Source organism: Carlito syrichta, unplaced genomic scaffold (genome assembly GCF_000164805.1).
Source record: "Carlito syrichta isolate Samal-C Ts95f unplaced genomic scaffold, Tarsius_syrichta-2.0.1 Scaffold307764, whole genome shotgun sequence".
In the NCBI taxonomy this organism is placed as follows: Eukaryota; Metazoa; Chordata; class Mammalia; order Primates; family Tarsiidae; genus Carlito; species Carlito syrichta.
Window position 1 is genome coordinate 422,268 of NW_007251860.1, and position 19,778 is coordinate 442,045.

Genomic DNA, 19,778 nt, shown 5'->3' on the forward strand with positions numbered 1-19,778 from the left:
AAACTCCTGATTCCTAAAAACGCTAACAAGCTTACTCATTTGTCTTATTTCATGATATACATAAGCATGTTATAAAATTATAATACCAACACTAATAATAAAACTATTAGGTGACATTAAAAATTTTTTTTTTTTTTTAGTTGGAGTCTCATTCTGTCACCCAGACTGGAGTGCAGTGGCCGCTCACGGCCACCGCAGCCTCGACCTGCTGGGCTCCGGCGATCCTTCCACCTCAGCCTTCTGAGTAGCTGCAATTATAGGCGCGCTACCACACCCGGCTCATTTTTTGAATTATTGTAGAGATGAGGTCTCGCCAAGTTGCCCAGGCGGGTCTCGAACCCGCGGGCTTAGACAATCTACTCATCTCAGCCTCCCAAAGCGCGGGATTACAGGCTGAGCCACCGAGCCCAACTACATTTAAAATTTTTATACTGTTCTTTTTGTCTTTCGAATATATTCCACTCAAAATGTAAAGTCAGAGAACTGTGTTTAAAAGCCCTTAAAATAAATGTTTTCTCTGTGTGGTTATGTTGCTGATATCTTTATACCAATTTTAGGCTCTTCGTTTCTTTTTTTTTTTTTTTTTCTTATTCTTTCTTTTCTGGTTTATCTTGATGTTTAAAATATGGAAGCATTTACATCTTTCAAAAGTAAAAAGAAAAAGACATAATGAGAGAAGTCTCAGGTCCATCCTTATCCTCCTACCCTCACTCCAAAGTGAACATTTGTTAAATATCCATTTTTTAATTTTTTTTTGAGTTGGATTCTCACTCTGGTGCCCAGGTTGGAGTGCGGTGGCACGTTCACGGCCACTGCAGCCTCAACCTGCTGGGCTCAGTCGATCCTTCCGCCTCAGCCTTCCATAATAGCTGGAACCACAGGTGTGCACCACCACGCCCAGCTTTCATTTTATTTTATTTTATTTCTTTTTTTCTAAAAATTGTCATTATTTCAATAGCTTTAGAGATACAAATGGGTTTTGGTTTCATGGTTGCTTTTTATAGTGAAGAAGTCTGAACTTAAGTATACCCATCACCCCCATTAGTGCCCATTGCATCTGATAGGTAATTTTTCAGTTTTTAAATCTATCATGGAGTGCTCTGATTTTTATTTTATTTTTGAAAATTTTATCTTATTTTAGATGTATTTACTACATAAGTAAATTGCGTACAGGTGAGGTTTGGGCTTCTTGCGTGCCCTCTCTCCTCCTGATAGTGGACCTGGTACCCAGTGTGTGGTTGTGTGCCCCTCATCCCTCCTTCTTCCTCCTCTCTCCCTCCCTCTTCCCTCTCTCCATCTTTTACAGTGTCTAGCATCTGTTGTTTCCATCTCTGTACTCATATGACCAGCGATCAGGGCCTGAGTGCTCTGATTTTTTTTTAAACAAAGTAAATTAAAAGAGAGATAAAGGAAGGGAGAATTCCCGAGCAAATGTTGTTGTCCCTTTGCTCAGCCTCTGGGACTGCTGGAGCTCGTTTTCTCAAACTCCCTTTGTCAGAAACCCAGTGCCCCTCTCACTCCCTCTGCCATTAGGAGAATATCCGGGGATTTTTTTGAGCTAAACTCATAAACTTGCTGGAATACTTCAAAGGCAAAAAAAAAAAATAAAGTGCGTGAATATGTTGCCTGTTTTCATGATTTAATGGTTTTTTTTTAAATGCTACTTTGTGGGCTGGGTTCAATGGCTCAGCCTGTAATCCTAGTAATTTGGGAGGCCGAGGAGAGTGGATTGCCTGAGCCCGCAGGTTTGAGACCCACTCGGGCAACTTGGCGAGACCTCATCTCTACAATACATCAAAAATTAGCCGGGCATGGTAGCGCGCGCCTGTAGTTCCGGCTACTTGGAAGGTTGAGGCGGAAGGATCACCGTAGCCCAGCAGGCCAAGGCTGCGGTGGCCAGGAGCAGCCACTGCACTCTAGTCTGGGTGACAGAGTGAGACTCCAACTCAAAAAACAAACAAACAAAAATGCTACTTTGAGATGTTCTTCTCCTGAGCTTGGATAGGAAAGAGCAGCCTCCTGTGGGAGAGGATCAGCTGTGCCAGCATAATGCAATGGACAATTGAGCTCCTTTTAAAATGTGCCGGATAGAATCAAAGAATTCAAACTTCTCCCGAAATAAAGCTGGACATGGTGGCTCATGCATATAATCCCAGCATTCTGGAAGGTGGAGGCAAGAGGATTGCCTGAGCCCAGGGGTTCAAGACCAGCCTGGGCAACTTGGCGAGACCTTGTCTCTACAATAAATCAAAAATTAGCCAGGTGTGGTAGTGTGTGCCTATAGTTCCAGCTACTTGGAAGGCCAAGGTGGAAGGATCGCCTGAGCCCAGCAGGTTGAGACTGTGGTGGCCCTGAGCGTGCCACTGCACTCCAGCCTGTGCTACCACACATAGCCCTTCTGATTTAATTAGTGTGGTAGTTTTAAAAAGCTCCTTAGGTGATTTTAATGGGTAGCCAAGGGTTCCCTCTATCATATGTACCCATTCAGAACCATTTTTATCTGAGAAAGAATCCCCCCTGTCAGGGCACGGTGACTCACGTCTATAATTCCAGCACTTTGAGAGGCCGAGGTGAGAGGATTGCCTGAGTCCACGGGTTCAAGACCAGCCTGGGCAACTTAGCGAGAACTCATCTCCACAATAAATCAAAAAATTAGCCAGGCATGGTGGCACGTGCTTGTAGTTCCAGCTACTTGGAAGGCTGAGGCAGAAGGATCACCTGAGCCCAGCAGGTCAAGGCTGCAGTGGCCGTGATCGTGTCACTGCACTATAGCCTGGGCACAGAGTGAGATTCTGACTCAAAAAGAAAAGAAGAAGAAAATGAAAAAGCTCAAGCAAACTTCCCCAGAGATAGAAAATGGTCGGGTGTGGTGGCTCATGCCTGTAATCCCAGCACTTTAGGAGGAGGAAGGCAACAGGATTGTCTGAGACTGCGATGGCCATGAGCATGCCATTGCACTCCAATCTGGGCACCAGAGTGATAGTCCAACTCAAAAAAATATGAGATTCCAACTTTAAAAAAAAGGAGATAGAAAATTTTCTGAGTTTACTAACATACAAAAATGTTCTAAGTTCACCATCCAATATTCTGATTAACAAAAACCCACTGCAATTTGTATGTGCTATAAAAGTATTTCCCTGAAAGCTACATAAAGTATATTTTTTAATCAAAAAATACTGAATACTGAAAAAAATTGTATTTTGGTGATGTTTCAAATAACATCCTGCCCCTAAAGTTTCCTGGATGAAGACAAAACCTGGAAAATGTTGTGGGTAGCTATTTCTCTCTAGCTCTGGTACAGGAAGAAGTGTGCATGCACCAATGGACACTCCATCAGCTCTCGAAATCAGAGGTGATTATTACAGGCTTGATTATAAATTAGGTGTCAACCCACAACAAACACAAGCTGATTAGAGGGCAGGTTGCTTTTTGGCTGAGAAAAAATTGCCCAAGAGACATGGGGTCTTCCAACTCTTGTGGAGCTAAACCAGGACAAGGGAGGGAAAAGATTTATTAGAAACTCCTAGAAAGCTGATAAGTATATCTGCTATTCTGGAGATTAAGCCATGGCCTGAAAAGTCACATGAAAAAAGCTAAAGCAGATACCTGCCTGAGGACCCCCAAGGGGATCCACAAGCTTCCAAACCTTTGCTCAACATGGTTGTCACTGCTTGAAGAAACCTGCAGGGAACAATTTGGGTCCTGCTAAACAGCGTACATTTAAAGAAAAAAAATTAATCCGGTTTTTATTTTCCTACTTCCTAATCCCTTAAACCATTTATTTTATTTTAACATATAACTTAGTTAATTGCATTGTTCCCTTAACTTTTTAGTAAGCTCATTTTAAGCTTTTTCATTCTTAATCCCTATATTGTCTATCTTCTTACCACTTTACCTTAGTTTTCTCTTATTCCATCATCCATTTACATTTTAATGATTTCATTCATTTGAAAATACCTATTGATCATCTTTTATGTCTCAGGCACTGTTTCACAGTGGGAAGTTCTGAGTTTATTGCATGAGATGTTTAGCAAACTCCTTTAGAAATTTTTCTAATGTGGTTATCATCCAATACATGAATATACAGTCTGCCCATCAGAGGGACTCTTTTTGTTATGTTTATAGGCCACATGAACACTGCCCAAAGTTTTTGTATGCAAGCAAAAAAAAAAAAAAAAAAAGTAGCAAACACTCTGCACCAGTTCGAAGTACTTTACATATATTAACCTCTGAGCTGGGTCACTATAATTACCTCCATTTTACATATGAGAAAACTGAGTGAGACCCAGCAAGCCTAAGTGACTTCTCCAAAGTGAAACAGTGGTGGAACTGGCCTTGAACCAAGGCTGTTTGGCTACAAATTGCCTTTCTCTGACTCCAGTGGGGCTGAGGCCTCCTCAAGGTTTGCTTCTGACAATGGAATTTAGAAGCAAGTCGAGGCGCATTTTTTTTTTTTGGAGGGGGTGGGAGGGAGAATTGTGTTCCAAAGAGAGCTGGCAATATATACTGCTGATTGGCTGGCTGATAAGGATGGAATGGGGTTTGGAGAATTTCATACTCTTATGAAATAAATATGTGATCTGACCTTCCAGAAGCGACAGAAACTATTCAAACTTTCCCACTTTTTATCTTTTCTCGCTTTCAGACTTCATTTTAGACTGTGCCGTCCTGGCACAATCTTCTTCTAAACTGGCTATGGCTTTACAAGGGCTGAATAAATGCTGACACGTCCAACTTGGGAAACAGGCATACATCTGCCTTTGGGAATATCCAAATGACAGTTTTGTTGCTCATAAAGGCTTAAGCATAAAACTCCTCACCTTTTTTTGCGAATGCAGGAACAGTGGTCTAGAAAGGCTTACATAAGATTTGCCGAAAGCTACAGAATCAGTTTATGAGCCTAAGCAAACCAAACTCCTCTGTCCTGGGTCCCATGCCCATTACACATGCTACAAAGAGTGGTACCAGAACACATTACCAGTGATGCAGAATCTCAGAACCCACTCAGACCTGCTGAATCACAACCTGCATTTTATCAAGACCCCCGGGTAATTCACATGAATACTAAAGTCAGAGAAGCACTGGAATGGTCACTAGTTCTATTTTCTAGATATTTTAGTTGTGGGGAAGGGAGTTGTTGTTGACTCTATATTGGCTATGAATACATCAATCTCTTGAAAGATATATTTTCTGCCTCACGTCACAATTCAACTTAAATTTATCTTCCTGGTATAAAACAATCTTCAGTTTACTTCTATAGTAGATCTAGACCTTTTAAGACCCAGTCATTTCAGCTGGGCGTGGTGGCTCACACCTGTAATCCCAGAATTTTGGGAGGTGAAAAAGAGAGGATTGCCTGAGCCCAGGGATTCCAGATCAGCCTGGGCAACTTAGCGAGACCTCATCGCCACAATAAATAAAAAATTAGTCTGGTGTGGTGGTGTATGGCTGTGGTTCCAACTACTTGGAAGGCTGAAGCAAAAGGATTGCCTGAGCCCAACAGGTCAAGGCTGTGAGCGTGCCACTGCACTCCAGCCTGGGTAACAAAGTAAGACTCCAACTCAAAACAAAAACAAAAAGACCCAGTCATTCCTTGGTTAGTAGATATTAAGGCTCCAGATGTACAAAACAAGATTTCTTATGAGACCCACAAAGAAATAGCCGATTGTCTCCCATCTTTACAAGAATTCACACTGGTGTCCTTTCTTCAGAGCAGGTTAATTACCTTTCCCAAATTGCAGCAAATCCCCTTAGCATAGACGGCAGATGTAAATCTCAGCCTACCTCCTGCTCAAATTTCCACAAAGTAATCAAAGTAATAACAGCTACCACTTGTGCTTACAATGTTTCCAGTGCTATTCTGAGAGATTAATGTATAAAAAGTCACTTAACCCTCACAGAAATCTTATTTTATAAAGGAGGAGACTGAGGCACAGATTGGTTAAGTGGCTTGTCCAAGGCCACACAGCTAGTTCATCATAGGAATTCTAACTCAGGCACCGTGTCTCCAAAATCCATGCTGGTAACCAGTCCACCTAGTTGCCTCTTGAAATCCAAATTAATGCTGACGCCCAAAGTTCCAAGAAGCCTTATTATTAAAATGTTCTCATAATAAATTTACTTAGGAGTATATAATTTACTTCAGAGATTTTACTCAAAAAGAAGTAACTGAGGCTGGCAGTTATTAAGACATTATTTTACAAAGTGAAAACGTTACCTCTGGTCTCTAATCTTTGGTTGCAATTGCAAGACCACATGGTCTGCTATTCAAAAGTGCTTTAAAATGTCGTTTTGCTTTTAACAGGAACTAGCTTCAACCTTAAAATTGCTGTATGTTTTTATAAATGAGAAGTAATTGTAAACTCTAAGGATTTGTGATATTGCTGGCCTTGTTAATCTATTACATCACTGGGTCTGATTTCTCTTTTTAGCTGCTGACAGCTCAATGCTTTTTCTAAATAAAATCTTATGGACAACTCCAATATATCCAATCAGAAAAAAACTTGTGCTTTGGTTGAAGTGAAGGGGGTGCCCCCTGCCCTCCACTATCCACCATTGTCCCCTAAAGGCATGTCCCTAGAACCCCAGAGTCCTGGAGACATGGAATGAAAAACACCATGTGAGACGGCATGAGTAGCTTCACATCTGTACTAATTCAGCTGCCCTTAGACCGCTCTGCCGGATTCTACATCTATATCCTTTGGCCTTACACCAGAAAGACCTCACAGATCTTAGCTCTCCTCTGCAGAGCTAAAGGGAAGAAAACTTCACAAACAACTGAAAAGGGCACTCACTGCCAATGCTGTTTCAGAAACGGAACACAGAGGCACAATGAACCGTCATTTTCAACTGCAAAGTCAACAATAGGCCTGCCAGGGGGTGTGAACAGCAGGCAGGTATGCTTAATAGGGAGTGAACTTGGATTTTTTTCTCCTTCAATTACTTCTGTTTGCACTAGAAACACAAAGTCAAATAATCCACACGCCTACGCAGGGTACAGGTGAAGAACTCTGGTTACAATGCAGGAAATACAAATACCAGTAAGTCTCAACCTATAATCAACCAATCTGTTAACCATGTCATGCATCTCACTGAGTGGTGAGTTAGTAGCCACTGCCAAGCCATTCTCCCTACAGGTGCACATTTAAAAAGTAAGATTTGCATAAATTTGTAGTTAAAGTAGTTTTAAGAGCTGGTTGCCACCTGCGAAGTAGCTCCCATTATTGATGTTCTCAATGCCAAGTGCCAAGGGTGGTACTGGTGTCTAGGCCCCTCCCAGATTCCCTCAGATCCCCTAACCATTTCTGTGCCCCCTCCTCCCCAAAGCTAATGGCCATAACCAGTGACTGTTGGGTAAGGGAGCATGAAAGCCCAGTTCCCTTGCCTGGAGTGTGTTGGGACAACTCTGAAGCATTCTGATCCTTCAAAATCCTTTGTAGGATCAAGCTGAAGCCACCTTCTTTGGGACTTGGCCAGAGATGGCATCCTTGCTTGGTTTCCTCCACTACCTTGTCCTGGTTCCTTTTACTGCTCTTCTAGGAGCACTTCCTTTAAAATCTCTTGCACAGGAATCTTCATCTCAGAGTTTGCTTCTGGGAAACCTCACCCAAGAGAGCATGCTAGCCAGCTCATCATTACTCAGATTGCTTGGTATGAGGAATTCTAGCCTCCCCAGGAGCAGTTCCGGTGTGCAATTAACACAGTACTTGCCACATCCATTTCCTCCCACAAATATGTCCATAATCTTCAGCCTACGCTGATCTTATTAGATCAAAAAGTGGGATGTTAAATTTAAATTGTATAAAGTTTCAGTCAAGAAGAAAGTATAGAGCATGTCATATGTGGGTTAAATAAATGGTCAAGTTAACGTTTATAAATAAACTTTCTGGTCAGGCGCAGTGGCTCAGCCCGTAATTCCAGCACTTTGGGAGGCCGAAGCGAGATGATTGCCTGAGCCCAGGGGTTCGAGACCAGCCTAGACAGCTTGGTGAGACCACATCTGTACAATAAATCACAAAAATTAGCTGGGTCTGGTGGCATGCATCTGTAGTTCAGCTACTTGGAAGGCTGAGGCGGAAGGATCGCCTGAACCCAACAGGTAGAGGCTGCGGTGGCCGTGAGTGTATCACTACACTCCAGCCTGGGTGACAGTGAGACTCCAACTCAAAAATAAATAAATAAACAGATAGATGGATAAAAATAAACTTTCTATAATGCAGTAATGTGCTTTCCTTACTAATTTGGACATAAATAATTTACATAAATATGTAGGTCTTGCTTTTTAGGTTCTTTCCTTTTTTGTTTTCTTCTCTCTCTCTCTCTCTCTCTCTTTTTTTTTTTTGAGACGGGCTCTCGCTCTGTCATCCAGGCTGGAGTACAGTGGCGTGATCATAGTTCACTGCAGCCTCAAATTCCTAAGCTCAAGTGATTCTCCCACCTCAGCCTCTGAAGAAGCTAATTTAAAAAATTTGTGTGTGAAGATGAGGTCTCGCTATGTTACTCAGGCTGGTCTCAAACTCTTGGCCTCAAGCAATTCTCTCGCTTTGGCCTAAGAAAGAGCTGTGACTAAGAGCTGTGACTACAAGCGTGTACCACCACACCTGGCAGGTTGTTTGTGTGTTAAATGTAGCAATCTTGCAGTATCAAGGAGCCATAATTCAAAGCATACAATTGTACTATACGTGAAAGAAATTGACCAAATCAGCATACATATTAACACATGCCTTGAAGATTTCTCTTTGACCAAATTATTCACATGAGCTTGCTTTCTTGTAATTTTCCTAATTCTATGAGTTTACATGCAGCAAAGATTTCTGGGTTCCCTTAAGTTGCACTTATTCTGACACCTTTGAAGCAAGTCCATCCCATGATAAACCCAGTGAGAGTTGATGACCCAGAAGGGGCCAGCCTTATGTCACTGCACACCTCAGGTTTCACAGACACACAATAGCATGGCTTACCTTTATTCCCAGGGCTTCTCCAGAAATGACAGCAATTGTCACACCATCCTTACTGGGTTTAGGGATTTCTTCACTTTTCAGTTCCTGGTACTGAGGTTCCACCATCTTCTCTGAGCTTCTCAAATTAACCCACAGTTGCAGGCCATGGGCTGGCTCCTCAGAGCAAGGCATCTCAGCGTGCAGAATGCCCCGGCCTGCGGTCATCCACTGCAAACACCAAACCAACAAGAAGAAAATAATAAGTCTTCAGGTGGAACAATTACAACACCATCACTAAGTGAGGCATCTTACAGGTGCTGCTGTCAGAGTCCTTGGCATCAAGAGGAATAACAAACATCAGGACAATTGTTGGAGCCCATTCCAGCTTTTCAAATGATTCCTCATTTGAAATCAGTGTAACAGAACTGGAATTCCTACAAATGAAAGAATCCTCTCTTTGATATCCCTGAGTCTTAGACTGAGCTCTAAGATGGATAGTTGCAGGCAGATAGTATACTGGGCTGTGTTCTCAGGAGAGACAACTTAAGAAGTGAAACAAAGCAAGATTGGGTGGGAGGAGAAGCCAACTAGCAATACAGTTCGAACAGAGGCCTTAGCCAATCCAACAGGGAGCTCTGGAGTTGAGATTAACCTTCTGAATTGTCCCAACTTGAGGCAAGGTGGTCAAATTTTTATATCCCCACATCAGCAAACCATTCACTGTGGGTCACACCCAAGTACAAAGCACAACTTTGAAAGAGACACTTCCCTGATGCAGAGGGCAGTTTCCAGGGGGACATGGAGCTGTAAGCCACCAGTGGCCAATGTTCCTGGCAGCTAGAGTATATGTGTGTGGGCTTAAATACACATTAGAGACCCTCAGTATCCACTACTCCACTGCTTGCTCAATTCCAGTGATGAAGCCCTCACTAGTTGGAAAAACAATTACGGCCTCCACTGTTATGCAGATTCTTCAAGTGTATGTTTATTTCTTTATCAAGAACATATTAAGGGCCAACCTCAGATATTAATCTTGGAATCTGGGAATAAAGAGTTGGAACATGACAAATGCATTTCCTGCCCATCTCAGTGTGGGTTCTACTATAGAAGATTCTGAGACAAAGACTTACGTGCAGGTAGTTTGTCTGGAAAGTGATGCAGAAAACACATTATCTTAAGTAGCAACACCTAACCCTGCAGATGAGTTAGAAGATTACTAGTAAATAGTCTCAAATGCAGCAGGGAGGTCTAGAAAGATGAGAACTGGACTGGGCTCGGTGGCTGAGCCTGTAATCCCAGCACTTTGGGAGGCTGAGGCGAGTGGACTGCCTGAGCCCGCAGGTTCGAGACCCACCCAGGCAACTTGGCGAGACCTCGTCTCTACAATAAATCAAAAATTAGCTGGGTGTGGTAGTGTGAGCCTGTAATTCCGGCTACTTGGAAGGCTGAGGTGGAAGGATTGCTGGAGCCCAGCAGGTCGAGGCTGCAGTGGCTGGGATCGTGCCACTGCACTCCAGGAGACAGAGTGAGACGCCAACTCAAAAAAAAAAAAAAGAAAAGAAAGAAAGGTAAGAACTGAAGCGGCAATTGAATTAGCTAAATGACACATCAAAAGTGATCATTACCTGAACAACTTCAGTAAAAGTTTGGAAGGGCAGTGCTTGGAGGCTAACCTTGATTTCAGTGGGTGAAAACAATATGGAAGTTAAAGAAGCTGAGACAGTCACTCTTAATTACTCTTTTGAGAAATGTAAGAAAAAGACTAGGTGGGCGCTAAATTGTGATTGAGGGGTCTGGGAAAATGTGAGGGGAATACAAGAGACCTGTGCAAGTTTCCAGATTGAGAATCCATAGAAAGAGAAGTCAAGGATATCATAGAGAGAGAGTAGAAAGAGTGAATGTACTAGAAGTGGACAAGAACAAGCATGGATACCCAAAGACTACTAAACCACCAATAACTTCATGTCTTTGGCCATACCTGCAAGTCTCCTGGGTTCATTTTACCAACATGTCCACAGAAGTCTTCATGGGCCATGCTGCCGCCTTCCAGGAGGTAAGATACCTAAAAATAAACACACAAAAAAGTAGGCCCTTTGCCCATTTTTAAATCACGTTGTTTGTCTTTTGTATTGACTTATATGAGTCCCCTATATATTTTGGATACTATCTCCTTTTTGAATAATATGGTTTGCAAATATTTTTCCTGTTTTATGGGTTGCTGTTTCAGTATTCTCACCAGAAAAAAATGTAACTATGTGGGGTGATAGATCTGTTCATTAGCTTGATTGTGGTAATCATTCCACAGTGTATACATACATCAAATCATCACGTTGTGCACCTTGAATATATACAATTTTTGTCGATTATAAAGCTAGAAAAAATAGGTATTGGGTAGCCGTGAAGGGTTGTTTACTTTTTCCAGGAACATTTGTTGAGGAAGGGATCAGAAACAACTAAGACAGGATAGCAAACCAAGAAAATGAATCTCAGTGACAGGGCCACATAAGCCCATACAATATCACTGAGAGAATTTCAAATAGGTGCTCCTTTCCCTTAGTAGATCAGCTCTGAGCATGCCAGAGTTCACAGTCCAGTGAAAGGAGCCCCCATACATCCATTTAGCCCAGTAGACAATGGCTCTTCCATGGTGGGTCCTGGAGCCCAGGGTGAAAGAGAAGCAGCTCCTGTTGAAACAACAGGGTCAGCTGGGCACGGTGACTCACGCCTGTAATCCCAGTACTTTGGGAGGCAGAGGTAAGAGGATTGCCTGAGCTCACAAATTCGAGCCCAGCCTGGGCAACTTGGCAAGACCTCATCTCTACAATAAATAAAAAAAATTAGCCGGGCATGGTGGCATGTGCCTGTAGTTCCAGCCACTTGGAAACCCGAGGCAGAAAGATCACCTGAGCCCAGTAGGTCGAGGCTGCAATGACTGTTAAGTGTGCCACTGCACTCCAGCCTGAGTGACAAAGTGAGACTCCAACTAAAAAAAAAAACAAAAAGGAAACAACAGGATCCCTGTTACCAAGGCCTTGTTCACACAAATTGTGGGAGATGACATATCTCAGGTCTCCATATCTTTCCCAAAAAGCGAATTCAGGAAATCCAAAGGAAACATATTTCTGACAGCAGGCACACAAACTCACTAGGTGCTCAATAAATGTTTGTTTGTGAAATATGTCAAATGAATTCATATACATTAAAGTCAACTTTTCCAGGGGCATGTCCATACTAAACCTAAAAGTGGAAAGAAATTCTGTGCCGTCCAAAAGACTAGCTGCTGGCCACATGTGGCTGTTTAAATTCATTAAAATTAAGTAAAATTAAAATTGCAGCCTCAGTTGTATCTGCCACATTTTGAGTGCTCAAATAACCCCATGTGACTAATGGCTATTATACCAGATAGTACAGATTATAGGACATTTCCATCATTATAGAAAAGTCTATTGAACAGAATGGATCTAGATAAAATGTATTAGAAAGTCAGTAGCCAGTTATGAAAGGCATTTTGTGTGGACAGAAAGGCCTTCCCAGGACATTCTGCAATCACAGTACCTCTTGATAGAACAAAATGTGCGACAACTCCAAAAAGCAGAAAAAATTTGAGCCCCTTCTGTTTATTTATTCTACTAAAGAATAAAAAAATCAAGCAACTCTAAAATTCTCAGTTTTAAAGCAATTATGATAAAGATTTTTTAAATATAAAGTACTTACAAGTATTTTAAATTACCTCAGGGACATGGTATCATCTTTATTTGAATTATACAATTTAGTATTTAAAGCTTAAAATGTTGTACATGTGTTAAGAGCGAGCCCTTTTTGTATAATCTATTTGGATTCAACAATCCATTGTGCTCATTTTGTACACATCTGCGAAATCCACCTGTAACTCCCACAAGAAATACCAATCAGCCTAAACAGGTGTGAAAGGTGTGAGCAAAACTATGTTTATCTGCAAAATGCATGTGTCTCCCCACCTTGGGCTTAAGGGTGATGAGTTCTAACATTTACATTATTGGATGAATTTTTTGTTCCTTACCTATCCCAATTTTTAAAAAATATAATGTCTTTATCTTTTTTGGCCTTGGAAATTTCACTTCAATATTGTATTAACCATTGTTAAATGAGTGAACCAGAAAATCCAGTCTATGACTAAAATCCCCAAATCTCCTGTAATTATGTAGATCTAATTTTCTCTCAAAAATACTCAGTCAAATATAACAATTTAAATCAGTATTTTAAAAGAATAAATGATGCTTTTTAACAACAAATTCCTAAAACCACAAAAAGAAGCAGAATGACAATACAATAATATTTAAAGAAGAAAGAAAAAACATGCCCAAGAAGTAAGAGAAAAGAAAATATTTTGAAGTTCTTAGCATATATATCAGATACTGCTGTTTTATGCAAAAAAGGATTTCCTCCTCCATTCAAGAACTTCTCAAATATTTGAAGCCACATTGTTGTTTTTTGTTTGTCTGAGTTGGAGTCTCATTCTTGTTACCCAGGCTGGAGTGCAGTGGCACCCTCACGGCCACCGCAGCCTCAGGCGATCCTTCAGCCTCAGCCTTCCAAGTAGCTGGAACTACAGACACACGCCACCATGCCCAGCTACAGAATGTTTTTGCAGTCTATGTTTTTGCTTTATCCTGAGATATAAAAAGTAGATCTAACTAGTCTTTTTTTTAAAATATGAAAATACAAAAAGTTGTTTTATAAGTCATGAGTGGCAACAGTTATTTTTCGTATACATTTGTGTATTTGGGAAATAATCATTAAGATTATCAATTCACAGATATAAAACCTACGATACAATAATTTTAAAATAATAAATTAAGAAAGTAAGGTCACCAACAACATTCATTTACTAGTTCATTGAACAAATACTCATTGAGGCCCTATAATATCTTAAGTATCATGTTAGGAGATAAAAACAAAAAAGTGGAGAAGATAGATACAGTAATTATTATCGCAAAGCTTATATTTTCATGAGGAAGATAGATGGAAAATGAGATTGGTGGATTTGAAAGAAAAAAAACTAAGTTTGCAGAGCCAAGCTCCCTACTCTCTCGTTCCTCTTGGGATTCAGCCTGCCCATAGAAAGCAAGTGTCCACATTTGCTCTTTGCCTCTGTGAGAACAACTAGCTCCCATAGCGGTGGACTGCAGGGGTCCAGCACATCTAAGTCTGCCTAATTTTCAGGTGCAGTATTCTGAAGCCCACCAGCCAGATCTAAACCACCTCCTCCAATACCAGCTTTATTAGAAATAAAGGCATATTTGTGTTTGCCATCTTTCTTACTCTTTTATCTTCTCTACTGGTTGAGGACTAGGTGAATTGGGAGAACAGATCACTATTCATTATGCCTCCTAATACCCAAACTAGGGGCAATAAAAGATCTGCAACTGTAAGGTTGAAGTTTTATATTGTTGCCTTATAATGACTCTTTCTCTTCTTGAACTAACTTTATCACATGCCAGTTCTTAAAACCAAATATTTATAGAGCACTTATTGCAGTGCAAATCAGGGTTCTCATGAGGATTCTCCATGTTTTATCCTGCAGAACAATGTCGCTTAGACACACTGTGTACCAAATGGCCTAAGCACTAGGACCTTTACCCCGGCAGATGACAAACAAGTGGCTACAAAAATTAGAAGTTGTAGGATTGAAGTCTAGAAACCCCATCTAGGAACTTGCTATGGTAATGGCAACACTGCAAAATTGGCACAGGCATAGAAGAGACCCATTTGTATGGGAAATTAATATATAATAACCACAATTTCAAATCAGTAGGGCAAGGATGTATTTTCCAATAAACGATATTGGAACAAATGACTGACTATATGAGAAAAGAAAGTAAGGTTCCACTACATACAAATAAGTGCAAATAATATACCTCTAGGATTTAAATCCAAGGAGCCAAAAATATATAAAACGTCTACACAAATCTATTTCCTGCAATATTTATTATAATAGAAGAAGATGAACAAGCTGGATGATGGTTTAATTAGGAGCACAACTAAATTATGGTATAGCCATATAAGAAAATACTATGCAACTGTTAAAAAGAGATATAGATCTTTATTTATTGACACAGAAAAACAAAATATTATTTAACTGGAAAAACAAGGTACAGAGTAGCAATTCTATTTAAGAGGATTAAATGAAACAATGCATTTAAATGGGCTCATTTAAATAAAATTATATCCGGTCTTGTTGGTATGCAAGGCGTTACCTGGATGAATATACAACCAGTGGTCAGTTCCAGATAGTAGAATTACAGGTATGTTTTATTATCTTTTTTCCCACTTTCAGATAGTCTGAATTTTCAACAATGACTAGTTTACTTTTTCACAGTGGAAATAACTTTTACCTTGGAAAAAAATAAAGATGCTGCTGCCAATCAGTGGATGAAAGTAAGTGGTATGCTTTATTCTACAGGACACTGGTGAATATATCTGTTCCCTGCTTAGGTGAACTGGAGCCGGATAGGAAGGCAGTGAGACATGAGGAGAAATACTAAGAATCACTCCATATCATGTGTGAGGGCAATGTAGTTCCGACTTTAACATGTGTTACTGGGTGGGAAGACCTGCAATTTTTATGGTCGTCGTGTCAAGTAAGAATAAAGCACTTAGAATCCAAAACAAGCTTTAAAATTTAAGGAGACAAAGAAAAACTTCCAAATTTCAAACAACCAGCCAAACTATAAAATGTCATATCTAGAATTGCTTTTCTTTTCCTGCTACACATACACTTTGAATTGTAATAATTCCATAAGAAAGGCAATTTCCACGCTGTTTGGGCTGAAACTCCCCTCTGGGTTCTCAAAGGAGTCCCTTTCAAATCATATTCTTTTTCATCCTCAAATATTTTTCAATTATCCAAGCCTAAAGGCTTTTGAGTTGCTAACCATCTAAAAATATGTCAAGCAACTTCAAAAAGCAAATAGTGGTGAGCATGTTCATTTAAAGACAAAAATGGAAGTGGACACAAAGAGGCTTTTTTAAGTTTTATTTTAGGGAGCAATTTTAACACTTTTTAAAGATTGAGAAGCCAGTTATTTCCCTCTCTTTCTCTACTCTGGCAGTGTGGACCTTCTCTTTCTCTGGTAATACAACAATAAATGTCATTGCTCCCATTCTAAATACTATAAAATCTGAATTAGACAAGTCTGGTCAATGACGTTTTACTGAATGCATAATGCCTATTTTTTACTACTTAAAGCAAAAAACTATGCAACCATTGACCTTTTATTTATTATGCTCTTTTATTTTATTTTATTTTGCTAAGTGCCGTAAACGTCAGATTGAGCCCTTACATATAAATTGATGTCTGTAGAGATTTTTTTTTTAACTGAAGCAGTACTTCTGAGAGTTGTTAATGCAATCCAGATGATTTTTTAGGGCATTACATAATCGCAAACACCTGGAGAATTGCCGTGGGTGGTTGGCAAATTGTGAGTGTTATGTTTAAACTCAAGAGTTGTATGTCTAATTAAGTAAGAAATTTGTAATCTGAAACAGGTGTTTTCTTAAAGCACTTGACATGCTTCTTGGTCCTGCTTCTTCTTTTCCTCCTTTTAGTCCTTTCCATGGGTCTTTACTAAATATTTTTGCTTCCTTGTCAGTTTTTATTTCTTTGTATGTTTGTGTTTGGGGGGAGAAGAACACAAACACACAACAGTGATGAAATAAAAGTATCACTTGCCACGTGAAATTTATAAAAGGCATACCTCAGGAGCTACAAACCAATTCTGAAGAATTACAATACAAGAGAAAGTATAATTTGTTGTTTCTTTCCAGGTGGTATTTAGAAAGTAGCATGTGAGCATCTCATTCAGTGTTTGGGAATAAGATGCAAGACCTATTCTTTAAAGCAAAACAGTCTATATTACAGGGAAAATTGTGTTTTCCTTTAATTTTCATTTGCCCCAAAATGGTGGCTTTTTTCCCCTTACTGGTATATCTTGGTAGAAAAAGGAAAAAAATAAAAACACGAGTTGAGGTCATGGCTTATGAGAGATGCCAGTAAGGAACATATTGCATAACAGATGCTGCAGTTGGGGGCGGTGGCTCACACCTGTAATCCCAGCACTTTGGGAGGCGAAGGCGAGAGGATTGCCTGATTCCAGGGGTTCGAGACCAGCCTGGGCAACTTGGCAAGACCTCATCTCCACAGTAGATCAAAACATTAGCCAGACGTGGTGGCACACACCTGTGGTTCCAGCTACTTGGAAAACTGAGGTGGAAGGATCATCTGAGCCCAGCAGCTCGAGGCTGCAGTGGCCAGGACAGTGCCACTGCACTCCAGCCTGGGCAGCAAAGTGAGACTACAATTCAAAAACAAAAAACAAAAAACAAAACCAACCAACAAACAAAAAAACCAGATGCTGCAAGCTGGTTTGAATCCATACAGTGAAGGATCCAAATTATTTTACAAAAATATTTTAATGACTTGAGCAAAAACCTGAAAAATCACCCCATTAAATTGACTCACTCAAATCCAACACCACATATGCACCTTCACAAGTACCAAAAGGATACTTCAACAACAACAAAAAGACAATCAACTGGAGGCAGAGGCGAGAGGATTGCTTAAAGCCAGGGGTTTGAGACCAGCCTAGGTAACTTGGCAAGACCTCACCTCTACAATAAATCAAAAAATTAGCCGAGTGTGTGGCACACGCCTGTAGTTACAGGTACTTGGAAGGCTGAGATGGAAGGAGTCAACAGAGCTGCCACAGCTCCGCGGACAGAGATCCCATTCGTAGGTCTTCATTGGTGCTTCCTGGAATAGTTTTCCCCTGATATTCTCATGATTCTCCTCCTTACTTCATTTAGACCTCTATTGAAACATCACTGCCTATGAAAGGCCACCTTCAACCAGCCCAATTTGTTTAATTTATCAATCAATTATTTATCTTCCTACCCTGGCTTGATCTTCCACCTAGCTGTTTCATTATGGAACACTATATTATATAATTATTTGCTTATTTGTTTATTGTCTTTCTTTACTAAGAGAATGTAACCCCTCTGAAGGCAGAGATTTTTTTTTTTACTCATCTACAACAGTGCTCAGCATACAACTGGCACTGAAGATTTGCTGAATAAATAAATGAATAGCATCTTTGCATAGTATTTCAGCATTTCCAAAGCATCTGATCCTGGGAATATATTTATCATCTATATATTGTTGTTAAAAGCATTGTGGCTTCATGGGGTTATGGTCACACTGTTAATAGCAGAGCAAAGATAGAAATCAACATTTTCTGTCTCTGGGAATAAAACTATTTTCACTCTCCCCTGCTTCCTCACAAATTCCTATGCCATACTGGCAGAAATGTATGTGTTGCAAGCACAGTGCTTGCCTCAGAGGAGAGATCTGATGAGAACTGCAATAGCAGCCAAGACCACAGGAGTTTCACACAGATTACAGGAGGACTTTGCCAACTTTGGTGGCTGCAGGCAAACTGATTATCTCAGACAAAGAAAGAGTCTACCTACTGCTATTATATGAAAAGCTGAAAATAGGTCTCATGATTTCTGGTTAAAGGGAAAAGGTTGATGTTGATGGAGAGTCCTGGAGTTGCAGGATCCTGAGATGAGGTGGTCAGGGGATCCTTCTTTGGTATGGATGTTGAAGAGTTCTACTCAACAATGTCTAACTACAAAGAAAAAAGCAACTGATTTACTTTCCTCTTATTTTTTATGTTGTTTCCATTCTAAAAAGTCTACCAAATCTACTTTTTCCTTTCACTCTAATTAAAATTTCTGACATTCACATCAAGGTTCTGTGATGATCATATTCCCAAATCTAAATACTCAGGAGAACTAATTACAGACTCCCTCAGAAGCTTCTAGCTGCTTCTAGAACCCCAGCATCAGGAATGCCCCTTCTTCAAACACAGATCAAGATTCAACCTTTTGGGGAATCTCTTCAGACCAACAACTACCCCTGGGTCCCCATGTAATCAGCTGTCCAACTTCTTAACTGGCATCACCTACATCCCGTAAAACTGTGTTCAAGATGTTCACTTTTACTGTTTTATTTTCCATGTTATACCGGAAGAGCCTCAAGGGAATGGTTTGCCAAATCCCATGACTACCCAAATTTCCACATGCAAAAGTGTTCTGTCTGCACCTAGGGGAGAAAGTGGATAGTTAGAACTCGTATTCTTGCTTAAGAGAGCCCCCTGCTGACCCAAATGGTATATGCTCACTATTTTCCTACGCTCAAACCTCACCAAACCAGGTACATGTCTTGCTGATAAATCCTCTGATTACTAAATATGTCTTGTAGCACATGCATGGTGTCTCTGCTGTGTGTCAGTGTGGCTGTCTGCCACTTAGGGACAGGCTATGCTGTGGCGTAGAGGGAAGTTATTCTGCTCAGCAGTTTCCAGTAGAAAGTTGCCAAGAACGAAGTACCTGAAAATGCTCAATTGCACATATGGTGCTGGGCAGGTTTGGGGTTCACAGGGTTCTTACCAAGGGAAAGGTTTGAAGGAATTCCGCCAAATTTCCTTACATTATAATAAGATTTAATTTAATTAAGCACAGATGACACCCTTTTGTGGATGCATTATTATTACAATTCCCTGATTCAGTTCACTGTAGGGATTCAATTTCTCAAACTTTTAGTGAATTTGTTCATTGTACTTGACATTATTGAACCACAGTTCCCAGGATTTTGGACTTCAGGAAGAAATAAAACATTTTATAATAAAGGGGTCTGAGAGAAGGATGTCAAATTTTTGTCTTCCTTTGTCTTTCTATAAAAAAAACTTTCAAATTTTGAATAATTTTAAATTTACAGAAAATTGTAAAGATAATACA

General features: G+C 40.3%; 1 protein-coding gene across 1 annotated transcript in view; it reads right to left on the reverse strand.

The window, feature by feature from the left end:
- PIR (pirin) overlaps window positions 1–19,778 on the reverse strand; it is a 114,101-nt gene that overhangs the window by 68,213 nt on the left and 26,110 nt on the right. Inside the window, exons 3-4 of the mRNA XM_008064617.1 lie at window positions 10,918–11,001; window positions 8,961–9,167 (exon numbers count right to left, since the gene is read on the reverse strand). Of these exons, the coding sequence (XP_008062808.1) occupies window positions 8,961–9,167; window positions 10,918–11,001 (291 nt within the window). The remainder of the gene's footprint in view (window positions 1–8,960; window positions 9,168–10,917; window positions 11,002–19,778) is intronic.